We start from the raw sequence: 12,396 nt of genomic DNA, 5'->3' as shown, positions 1-12,396 counted from the left end.
TAGGGACTCCCTTTGTACTCTGGGAATTGAAAATACTTTTCTTTGGTTTATAGCAAATAGGCAAATTGAAATCCTGGAACTGGAAGATCTGGAGAAAGAGTGTTCCCTGGCCCGCATTCGCCTCACTTTGGCTCAGCACGATCCGTCAGCGGTTGCAGTTGCAGGTAGGGATTCAGCATTCTGTCGGCACCAGCGGCACATGTTAAGGGCAGACGGTGGACACAGCATGCTAGGTGGTGTGAAGCAGGTCCTTGTTATCCTGAGACCGTCATCAGCAGAGGAGTCTTTGGGCTCGTGTGCTTATACCGTTGGTTGCGCTAAATCGCCCTTTTCCCTTTCCACAGGAAGTTCGTCAGCAGAGGAGATGGTCACTCTCTTGGTTCAAGCTGGCCTTTTTGACACTGCCATATCGCTCTGCCAGACTTTTAAGCTTCCCTTAACGCCAGTCTTTGAGGGCCTTGCTTTCAAGTATGTATGAAATTGGGTTTTCTTAGAGTCTTAATTTTCTAATGCAAAAATACTATACTATTGCCTAGTGTGAAGCAGTTGTCACACAAGCCAGTATCCTATAAGCCAATTGTGCTTTGAAGAAGTGGTTTTCTTAACTTCACACAATAAATTTTTTTTTAAGTGAATTGTGAACTTTTTTTAAATCCCTACTTGTAACTTCTCTTGGGAATCAGAGGGTTTGGCATTCCTGGGTCCACATTTCCACATGATAGTAGATAACCTGGGTTAAATAGTGGTGTCTGTTTTAGACAAGGCCTGTCTCCTCAGTCCTTTAGGACATCTTTTGGCCACTGTAAGCATTATTTAACAGTACTTCTTACTGAAATTGTCTTAGACCTAAGTAATTTGTGAATTGAAAATATTTTTTAAGCTTTCAGAAGTTTTCATCATCAGTCTTCTCTTGGAAGTAAATTATCTCTTGACGCTTATTGATGGCCAGTGGCTCGTCCAGTTGTGTGGCCGTGAGGAGAGGAGAGCCAATACCCCAGCAGTGAATTCAGCAATAGACTGGAGCTAAAGTTGTTAACTTCTCTCTCTAGTTTTAGTAGCAGAATAATGCGGTGCTTTTCAGCAAATTCGTTGACTGTGTGTGGAACCGTTTTCATGGCAGGTGCATCAAGCTGCAGTTGGGAGGGGAGGCAGCACAAGCAGAAGCCTGGGCCTGGCTGGCAGCCAATCAGCTCTCGTCAGTCATCACCACCAAGGAGTCCAGGTACAGCCCTAGTGCTCATCCGACCCTGCGAGGGTCTGCCTGTCCCAAAGCTGTAGCTCTCTGTCTTTGATTACATTCTCATCCACTGATCATTTCACTTTTTTCTTTCTTTCTTGGCTAAATTTTTGTAGAAGCTAGAGAGTTTATAAATCATGTAGTCTGTTGTGCAAACCAGGATATCTTTGAGTAGAAAATGCGTCCTTCTCCATATTCCCCTCCTGAAAGGCTTGTGGTATTATATTGTTAAGAAAAGATAGTCGGGGGGCTGGCCCCGTGGCCGAGTGGTTAAGTTCGCGCACTCCGCTGCAGGCAGCCCAGTGTTTCGTCGGTTCGAATCCTGGGCGAGGACATGGCACTGCTCATCAAACCACGCTGAGGCAGCATCCCACGTGCCACAACTAGAAGGACCCACAACTAAAAATGTACAGCTATGTACCGGGGGGGTTTGGGGAGAAAAAGGAAAAAAATAAAATCTTTAAAAAAAAAAAAAGAAAAGATAGTCGGGGGCCGGCCTGGTAATGTAGTGGTTAAGTTCTGTGCACTCCGCTTCAGCAGCCTGGGGTTCTTGGGTTCAGATCCTGGATGCGGACCCTCACACCACTCATCAAGCCATGCTTGGCAGCACAGACGAAATGGAGGAAGATTGTCACAGGTGTTAGCTCAGGGCCAATCTTCCTCACCAGAAGAAAAAGAAAAGGTACTTTGGGGCCAGCCCCATGGTGTAGTGGTTAAGTTCAGAGTGCTCTGCTTCAGGAGCCCAGGTTCGCAGGTTCAAATCCCAGGCAGGGACCCATGCCACTCATCAGCCATGCTATACCAGCAACCCACATATAAAGTGGACGAAGATTGACACAGATGTTAGTTTAGGGCTAATCTTCCTCAGCAAAATAAAAAAAAAGAACAAGAAAAGGTACTCTTCCAGGCAAAAGTCTATATTTACTGGATTTTAGGATGCGCTATTCCTTTTTCCCCATTCCTCCATTGAGCTGATGTGTCATGGCTGTCATCCCAGTGTGCTCTTATAGCTCATCTCTGGCTAGTGTTTAGCAATCTGTCACCCACAAACCCCCATTCTCTACCAGACCTTCTTCAGATCCCCTGTCTCCGTCTACTTCCCTCGTGCACCCCATTAATCGTTTACCTGAATGTACTTCAGTGTCTTCTTTAGAATCCTTCTCTGACAACCCTAAGCCTCGGTAAACTTCCCTTCCTTGAATTGCATTTATAATTTGTATAATGCAGCTTAGCACTTTAGAATTGTCGCATCTTACAGTTTGGAAGTCCTTTGACAGTGTTTTTCAACCCCTAAATTAGCCCACGAGAATCACTGTTAAAATACAGATTATGACATATCACCCTAGTTTTCTAAATCAGAACTATTACATGTTTCTAATGCTTAATCAGATTTGGAAACAGTGATCTGAGCCAATTTCATTGTTTTAGAAATCTGGGACAAAGAAGGTATGTGAATTGTATAGTCAAGCAGTCAAGTAAATATGTGGTTAGTGGGAGAGAAATACAAGAATCCGAGTCATCTAGTTTCTGGTACTATGCCCAAGTCTCATTGACCCTAATAATATTAGTTGCCATTTAGCTATATTTCCAATTCAGTTGTGAGCTTCTGAAGATTTTCTTCCTTGTGTATACATGCTTTGAATGGTACTATAAATAGCTATTAAGAATCTGGAACTCATTAGTCCTTTTCGCTTTTATCAAGTGCTACAGATGAAGCATGGCGACTGTTATCAACTTACCTGGAAAGGTACAAAGTCCAGAATAATTTATATCACCACTGTGTAATCAACAAGCTCTTGTCTCATGGAGTGCCTCTGCCTAATTGGCTTATAAACAGTTACAAGGTAAGTGGTACCTTAACTTGTAGAGAGTGAGAAGCTGATCTTTATCCTTCTGGATAACTTGATGAGATGATTAAAAAGAAAAAGAGTGATAGTTTATGGAAATATACTGACCTACGTGCTTTGAGCAGCTTCTCAATCTTAACTAAAAACGCTGAGAACAATTTAACTGAATTCTGCATGAAGTGCTGAGTGTTTCCAGTTCTACAGGTTAGTAATTCAGTTAATGCCTGCTTGTATGCTCACTGAACAATGAGTATTTATTTAGAACAATGCGTATATGCATGACACAGTATTTACTGTTCATTACTCAAAAAATTCACAGGGGTGGGTGGAGTAGTTTTCAGATACTACAACAGTGTTTCTTTAAGTCACTTCTTATCAAAACTGGGTTATTGGACCACATGTGTCAGAATTATTTGGGTAGTGGGCTTCCTCAAAATATTGATTCCTGGGCCCCATTCCAGAGTTACAGAATCAAATGATCTGGAGCTGAGATCCAGAATCTGTATTTTAACAAGCTCCTCATTTGATTTGATGCATCCTTAAGTTTGAGAACTGCTGTATCTGTTTCAGACACAGTAGGATGGGAAAGAGAGAATCTGAAGCTTAAAATCAGGAGAGTTGATCTTTTTTTTAAGTTAGAAAGCAGAGAAGGCAGCTAAGATGGTAAAAGTTAAGATTGTGATCAAATCTGAATATAGAATGCATAATTGACATAATTAGCAGAGCCCTTCCAAACTGAGACCGTATTCACTTTTCTCTCACCCTGAATTAAATACAAATTTAATGTATAAATGACATGTAAATGAATGTATACACGAGGCATTTAAAATTGGTGGTTCTTTAATTTCTTTTGCATTTATCGTTCATATATATCTGAGAATGTGAATATATTGTCTCTTTAGTACTCAGTATTTCTGGGAAGCTTTGTTGACTTTAACTAATGTGGAAACTGAAGTAGAGAGAAGATAATATGTGTCTTAGATCACAACACTGTAGAGTAAGGCCACTTAACAGATGGGGCCTCACAAGGTGCTCAGAGGTGACTGGGCCCTGGGGAATCCAACCCTTATCCCAAGATGCAGAGGAGTAACCAAGGCGCTCGTTTATTTATTTATTGAGGAGTGTAAACGCCAGAGACTCAACACCCAGCATCCTCTGTAAAGTCAGTGCCCAGTTAAGATGGAAATAGCTAGATGCTCTTAATCACCAACTTTTTACAGAAGGTCGATGCCGCTGAGTTGCTCCGTCTCTACTTGAACTATGACCTTTTAGAAGAAGCTGTAGATTTGGTTTCGGAATACGTGGATGCAGTGTTGGGGAAAGGACATCAGTACTTCGGAATTGAGGTAGGTGTGTGCACACATTTCTTTTTGAGTCTGTATTGTCACACTAAGTAGGGTGAGGGTCTGAAAGTCAATTGAAGTGCAGCATAGTGGACTTACCTTTACTGTTTGGAGTTATACAACTAGTTTTCTCCAAGTTCAGGGCACTGGCACTCTCTGAGTCTCTAGTTTCTTGTTTATGAGAATACATTTCATTTTTCCCCATCGTAGGAATGTGGCTTCAGTTAGCATCTGCAGGAGTGGGGGAAATAAGAACCACGTGGGATTTGGTGTGTGCAGGAATGGTGCTGAGTCTCTCCCAGTGTTTTCTCCTTTAATCCTGCCAGCAGCCTGTGAGGAGCTCTTTTAATCCTTTCTTTTACCCATGAGGAAACAGGCTCAGAGGTTAAGTAAGTTGCCAGAGCTCACATGGTAAATAGTAGAGCCAGGTCTAAAAGCCAGGTCTAGCTAACTACAGAGCCAAGTTCTTAAACTCACAGGAAAGTATTCAGAATTTCGAAAGTTGAGCCTTCCTTTTCTGAATTTTTTTTCCCAGATAATTTGAATCTAAATCTCAGACTGGAAATAGTATCACTCGTTGACAATTCAGAGAAGAGTTTTTTGTGTTTATCCTTAATAGGCCTTAGGGCTCCTTTAAGATAAGAGCTGACAAGAATTTTAAAACACATTTGCTTTAACTGAGAAAAGGACAAGTTCCCCGGTTGAAAAGAGAAGCAGGGGGCTTCCAGTTTGTGTGTGTGTACATGCGTGCACACACAGTTTCTTATTGTGAAAAAAATAGGTAAAGCATTTTATGTTATCGAGGCCTGTAAAAGTAACTACTCAGAAGAAATGGTCCACTTTTCAGATTGTCTTCAAATAATAGGTATTCTTCCCTTCAGTTTCCACTGTCTGCAACAGCCCCAATGGTGTGGCTCCCGTACTCTTCCATTGATCAGCTGCTCCACGCTCTTGGAGAGAACAGTGCCAACAGTCACAACATTGCAGTGAGTGAACCCTCTCATGAGGCGTCCTATAAGCCCCTGCACTGGTAGTTCCACCTGAAAACTTGCTCTTCATTTCTTAAGAGGATTAAGGGGAGGACAGAAGCCATTTATTGCCCTTAACATGCTGCCTGAATGCCTTTAGAAAATGATTAGTTAAATCAGTTGTAGCCTCTGTGGTTCTGGGAAGAAAGCTGATAATGCTTTTATTAAAAATACTGATGTGGGGGTGGCCCCGTGGCCTAATGGTTAAGCTTGGCATACTCCGCTTCAGCAGCCCAGGTTCGGTTCCTGGGTGCAGACCTACACCAATCATCCACGGCCATGCTGTAGTGGCAACCCACATACAAAATAGAGAAAGATTGGCATAGATGTTAGCTCAGGGCGAATCTTCCTCAGCAAAAAAAAGTGGTGTGATTTGAATATTTAGAAAATTCATTAGGAAAACAGGATTGGAATATTGTGCCTAACAGAGAAGTCCAGGTTTATCAGTTGAGTCACACAGTAGACAGACTGCTGTACTGAACGGTGATTAAATGAAGCAGCGTGGCTAACGTCCTTATTAGAAGGAATATGGTTGGTGAAGTCAAAGTGATTAATAACTTCAATCTTTTTCAGTCCTTGACCTGTTCTGTAAGGATTCTCTTCTTTTCTCCTACAGCTGTCCCAGAAAATACTTGACAAACTGGATGACTACCAGCAAAAAGTTGATAAGGCAACACGAGATTTATTGTATCGTCGGAACCTGTGATCCAGACGGTTGCCTAGCCTTTGTAACCGCGTGGTGCCTCTTAGGGCTTAGGACTTTACCCTGCAGGAACCCTGTCCTCCGGGCCGATTTTGATACCTGTGAGCGATGTGTATAACATTCAAGTCTGCATTCTGCACGAGAGAGGAGGGCGACAGGCCACAGGACCTGTGCTTGCTGGCGGTGCTAACCCACAATTTCTGATTTTCAACCTTGGTCTCAAACAGCTGCTTTTGTATATGATTCACAAGCTTTTTTAGAGTTTATATTTTTTTAAACTACCGAAGACATTCTTTATCTGCAAATTAAAACCCACCTTCACTTTCCAAAATAGCTGATGGTCGTTGGCTTGTTGTAGCTGACCACCAAAAGCAGTTACTGCAAGTCCTTTCATTCTGCCCTGTCACTTTTTGTATTACAATGGAATTATTTTGTTCCAGAACTGACATGTATTTTCTGTATTGCAAACAGAGGCTAATGATTTTGTGTACTCTTTTCATTATTTATTGTGGAGTTTTTGTATGGCCTTCAATAAAGTATTAAGTAATTTGCTTAGATTAAGCCTAAAATGATGACCAGCTGTCAAAGAAGGTATTTTATTTTGAATCTGATTCTGAGGCTAAAGTTGAGTAAACTCTTAGCTAAGAAAATATTGGAAATCCATCAGCTACAAAAGTAACAGATTTTCAAAGTAAATTCCGTTAACTTTATGATTTATGATAATCAAGCTGGACTTGATCCTACAGTTAGTCTAATAATGTATGGGACCAAAATATAAACTTTCCTGATCAGATTCAGAGCATTGATTCCGCACAAATTTGGGGGAAGGTGAAAAATAAAATCTTGGATTTTATTCTGTATATTAAAATTTATCTTTGAAGGAAACAATCTGTATATTACTTGCTTGTATGCTCTTTGACCTTTCTTGAGTTTTTCATAAGCCTTTAATTTTTATACTATCAATACGATATTTACATTATATATTTTAAATATAACGATGTGAGTTTCCCTGTGGTACTGTTATTGGTAGATATTGAAGTATTGGTTCTTTTTTCATTTTAGCTCCACTGTAATTAATATGAGGTGTTTGCTGCAACTGGGGACGAGGAGAGTCCTTGTCATCCTAGCTCCATAAACCTGTGGCTTCCAACTGTAGTAAGAAATATATTTTGACCTATATACACATATATAACCAAAAGAAAGGTTTCACAAAATATGTATCCTCACTTACTATGTATGCTGATGTTTTCATGAGTGACTAATGGATCATAACCCACAGTCTGAAAAATATTAAACTGTGCTGTAGCCATTTCTGAAGGACAAGTAGCTTGAGACTGGCTCTGCTCCAGAAACCTGTCCATTGGTGTTGCTGATCAAAGCAGTGGTTTCCATGGTGGCAGTTCCCAAGACCCTGCCCAGCTTTTCCTGTCCCCACTATTTTGGTTCGAGGCCCAGAGCCCACGCTGGAGCCAGCTCAGCTCTTCTGCCCTTTTTCTTCCCCCTTCCTCACTTTGATTCCCAGCCAGAGCAGAAGGTGCCCGCATTGTTTCACTTCACTCTTCTCACCACTGTGGGTCTGTGTTTTTGTTTTCTAGACCATGTGATGTTTTAATAGTCCACAATAGCATCATTATTTCTTGCTTTTTCCAACTCTGGCAATTTTCTGATTACAAAATGTGACTAAAAGGACTCCCTCCTTTTTTAGTATTTAACTACCATTAAATAAGGGTTTGACTCTTAGAGGAAAACATAATTTCATAGTTCTTAAATAATTTAACAAAATGTAACTGATGAGGTCCTTACAATAAAAATTGGCATCATTTTTGGGGCTGGCCCCGTGGCATAGTGGTTAGGTTCAGTGCACTCCACTTCGGCAGCCCACGTTCGTGGTTTAGGATCCCTGGCATGGACCTACGCTATTTGTCAGCCGTGGTGTGGTGGCAACCCACATATAGAGTGGAGGAAGATTGGCACAGATGTTACCTCAGGGCTCATCTTCCTCAGTAAAACAAAAAACAATCAAAAAGAAAATTGGTATAATTTCTGTTAATAATAGAATTTATGACACCCTGAGTCTTATAGTGCCCATCCCTACTAAGTGCATCACTGATTTTTGTGACCTTCCAAGGAAGCTAATTTGCTCTGCAAAGCCATCTTGGCGCTGTCTAGTCACCTCTGCCAGCCCTCCTCAGGAAAACTCAAGAGCCCGAAGGGTCAGCTCTCACCAGTTCACTACTGGCTCCTCTCCCCATTCTGATTCCCTCCCAAAGTTCAGGCCTGTGTTGTTTCCTGAAACTTCACTGATCACTTAGAGGTAGAGAAAAAAAAGCTTAAAAACTGGATACAAGGGGCTGGCCCGCTGGCGCGGCAGTTAAGTTCACACGTTCCACTTCTCTGTGGCCCAGGGTTCACCGATGCGGACATGGCATCACTTGGCACACCATGCTGTGGTAGGCATCCCACATATAAAGTAGAGGCAGATGAGCACAGATGTTAGCTCACGGCCAGGCTTCCTCATCAAAAAGAGGAGAATTGGCAGCAGTTAGCTCAGGGCTAACCTTCCTCAAAAAACAAAAAACTGGATACAAGAGATAATGTAAGTTTGTAGAAACCAGAGACTGCCCATCCCCACAGATTCTTCTGTTGGCCACCTCTTAGTTCCTGCCTGCTCTCATGTGGCTGATACCAACATTCATCTCACTAAGAGCAATGTAAATTTAAGTGGGATTTATATTTAATTAGCCAACAAATGAAAAGTCTTATCAGTGAACACGTTTGAAGTAATAGAATTAATCTAATTTACCTCAACCTGGTACTACATTTTTTCTACTAGAATACGGTATGTATTATAGAAACTTCTAATTTCCTTTAATTGTCATAGTTCTTTCCAATTTTGTACCTAAAAACAAAGACAGTCCTATATTATTGTTTTTTCTCATATTGAGAGAGTCCTTAATGTAATAAGTAACTCATTAACCCCAAGCCATAAGAATATACCTTTCTGTGTCTTCACAAAACTCTGTCATCAAGAGGCCAGTTTATTGTTCAAATGACCTATTCCAGTCCCTATGGACTAAAAGTAGATATTCCAATAAATGAGGCTTCATGGTTTAAATGAACTTCCCTAAAACACACAAGGTCAAATAATGTGGTATGATAAAGAATATATCTGGTCCTCATCCCTGCTTTCTGGCACACAGCTTCAAAAACCCTTGTAATTTCCTGAGTGATGGAAGTCTTTGTTATGCTAATAAGGAGACTCTGAGTGGGGCCCTTAGATAGCTTCAGAGTGGAGCCGGTCACCAGGAAGACCAATGCTGGGGTAGTGATTATATGGTTGGAACCTTGGGCCAGCCCAACCTCCTGGGAGGACAGTGAGGGACAGGCGAGGGGGGCTGGAGACTGAATTCAATCACAGTCATGTGGACAACAATTTAATCCACCAATCCTATGTAGTGAAGTCCCAGCAAGGAATGGACACCAAGGCTGCATAGAGCTTCCTGGCTGGAGAACACAGAGATGTGCTGGCAGGGTGACATGCCATGACTCCACAGGGAGGCAGCACGGGAACTCTGCTTCCTCCCAGAACTCGCCCGCCCTGTGCATATCCTTTATAACAAAACTGTAGTAGTGAACGGAGTGGCGCTTTCCTGAGTTCTGTGAATGGTTCTAGAGAACTCTCCAACTTGAGGCCATGGGAACCCTCGATTATATAGCCAGTCAGAAGTGTGGGTGGGCTGAGGACCTCACTTGGACTGGCTTCTGAAGTAAGAGCAGTTGTCAATGCAAATAATCAATAACCAATCCATCAGTAAGAAAGATATTTACTTAATGAGCTAACGTGAGGACTGGCCCGGAAGGTCTCCCTTCCCCGGGGAAGAAAGCCCTCTGGGGAAGCGTGGTTTATAGTGTGGTTATATACGGTTTCAGAACAAAGAACACACATCAAGCATGTCAGGAATACAATTTTTTTTCCAAAGTCACAAGTTGTTTTGCCGCAGTTTAGCACATACACAGCAGGTCAACCTGAGACCTTGATTCTCTGGGAAGAAAAGCTTATCTTCAAAGAAGTGCTGGTATGGGCATCAGAGAAAGGGAGCCATTCATCCCTCTTTAAAGAGTGCCTTCTTTGCTTTGGGAAAAGGTTTGAAGGAGATGTAAGATGCGTGTTTGGTGGACCATAAGTCTGGCTGCTCTGGGAAAAACAACTTTTAGGCTGAATCAGATTTAAACCAGAATGGCTTCCCTGTAAAACTCAATACGTGAAAACTTCTTTTCATCACCGTCCTGTAGGGGACTAAGCCCTTTAAACCGACAGTCTGATGCTAGCTCCCAGGGATTATCGTCAGAATTGAATTGATCAAAGAACGCCCAGCTGAGGGTAAGACAATAAATAAGTGACAAAATTTAGATAAACCAACACACACGCAAACCTAAAACTTCATTCCACCCTACGGAAGCTGACACTTGAGTGGACAGTCCACCCCTGCAGGTGCTTGAAGTCCCAAAAGCCAGAGCTTTAAAAGGGATTCAGGAAGGTCAGCTTTTGAAATTAACATCAACTCCGGAGTAAAGACATCACGCACCACATATGATTATGGCTGAATATATTTGAAAATACGTGTTTATTCAAATGATTGTTCTTGGGTTTTCCTTATCAAACATCAGCCCTGATCATTTTGTTTTACTGAAATAACATTATCACCACAACCAAAAAACCTCAGTAATTCCAGAGACGCTCAAGTCCCTAGCAATCAAGGATCAGGCCTGATTTTTCTTTGCAGAGAGTGACTCTGACCATGTTTACCCACTCTGAGTCTAGACATAGGCAAACTCTTCTATAAAAAGCCAGATAATAAATAGTTTAGTCTTTGTAGTCTACATATGGTCTCTGCCACATATTCTTTGTTTTATTGTTTCTACAACCCTTTAAAAGGTGGGCCTAATTTAGCCATAAGTTGCCCACTCCAGGTCCAGATCCCTAAAACCTCTGAGGCCAACAACAGCAAAACGTGTCTCCCTCTAAAGCCAGTGGCTCTCAACCCTGGCTAAGCATTAAAATAACCCAAAGAACTTCTTTTTTTAAAAAGTCATTTTATTGAGGTTGTAATGGTCTATAACATTGTGTAATTTCAGGTATATATTATTTATCAGTTTCTGTGTAGATTGCATCGTGCTCACCACCAGTAGTTTAATTTTTATCCATTGACATATATATGTGCCCCTTTACCCCTTTTGCCCATCCCCATCCCCCTTCCCCTTTGGTAACCACTAATCTGTTCTCTTTTCCTTGTGTGCGTTTGTCTTCCACATATCAGCGAAATCAGGTGGTGTTTGTCTTTGTCTGTCTGGCTGATTTCGCTTATCATCGTACCCTCAAGGTCCATCCATGTTGTTGCAAATAGGACAATTTTGTCTTTTTTATGGCTGAGTAGTATTCCGTTGTATATGTATGCCACATCTTCTCTATCCAATCATCAATCAATGGGCACTTGGGTTGCTTCCACGTCTTGGCTATTGTGAATAGTGCTGCAATGAACATAGGGGTGCTTGAGGCTCTGAATTGTTGATTTCAAGTTCTGTGGATAAATACCCAGTAGTGGGATTGCTGGGTCATATGGTATTTCTATTTTTAATTTTTTGAAAAATCTCTATACTGTTTTCCATAGCGGCTGCACCAGTTTACACTCCCACCAGCAGGGTATGAGGGTTCCCTTCTCTCCACATCCTCCCCAACATTTGTTATTTTTTGTCTCAGTAATTATAGCCATTCTGACCAGTGGAAAGTGATATCTCATTGTAGTATTTGGTTTTGGTTTTGGTGAGGAAGATTGGCTCTGAGCTAACATCTGTTGCCAACCTTCCTCTTTTTTTCTCTCTCTCTCCCAAGTCCCAGTACGTAGTTGTATATCCCAGTTGTAAGTCTTTCTAGTTCTTCTATGTGGGATGCCACCACAGCACAGCTTGGTGAGTGGTATGTAGGTCTGCGCCCAGGATCTGAACCAGCGAACCCTAAGCTGCTGAAGTGGAGCACACGGACTTAACCACTATACTACTGGGCTGGCCCCTTATGGTAGTTTTGATCTTCATTTCCCTAATAATTAGTGATGTTGAACATCTTTTCATGTACCTGTTGGCCATCTGTATATCTTCTTTGGGAAAATGTCTGTTCATATCCTCTGCCTGTTTTTTGATCAGGTTGTTTGTGTTTTTGTTGTTGAGTTATATAAGAGCTTTT

At 41.7% G+C, this 12,396-nt stretch overlaps 1 protein-coding gene across 1 annotated transcript in view; it reads left to right on the top strand.

Annotated features, from left to right (window-relative positions):
- NUP160 (nucleoporin 160) overlaps positions 1–7,214 on the top strand; it is a 45,595-nt gene extending 38,381 nt beyond the window's left edge. Inside the window, exons 30-36 of the mRNA XM_014861370.3 lie at positions 54–164; positions 345–468; positions 1,121–1,222; positions 2,940–3,081; positions 4,305–4,430; positions 5,309–5,413; positions 6,072–7,214. Coding sequence (XP_014716856.2) covers positions 54–164; positions 345–468; positions 1,121–1,222; positions 2,940–3,081; positions 4,305–4,430; positions 5,309–5,413; positions 6,072–6,161 — 800 coding nt within the window. The 3' untranslated portion in view covers positions 6,162–7,214. The remainder of the gene's footprint in view (positions 1–53; positions 165–344; positions 469–1,120; positions 1,223–2,939; positions 3,082–4,304; positions 4,431–5,308; positions 5,414–6,071) is intronic.
- Positions 7,215–12,396: the final 5,182 nt, after the last annotated feature.

This window comes from Equus asinus, chromosome 17, assembly GCF_041296235.1.
Source record: "Equus asinus isolate D_3611 breed Donkey chromosome 17, EquAss-T2T_v2, whole genome shotgun sequence".
In the NCBI taxonomy this organism is placed as follows: domain Eukaryota; kingdom Metazoa; phylum Chordata; class Mammalia; order Perissodactyla; family Equidae; genus Equus; species Equus asinus.
This window is presented reverse-complemented; position numbering and strand designations above follow the sequence as displayed.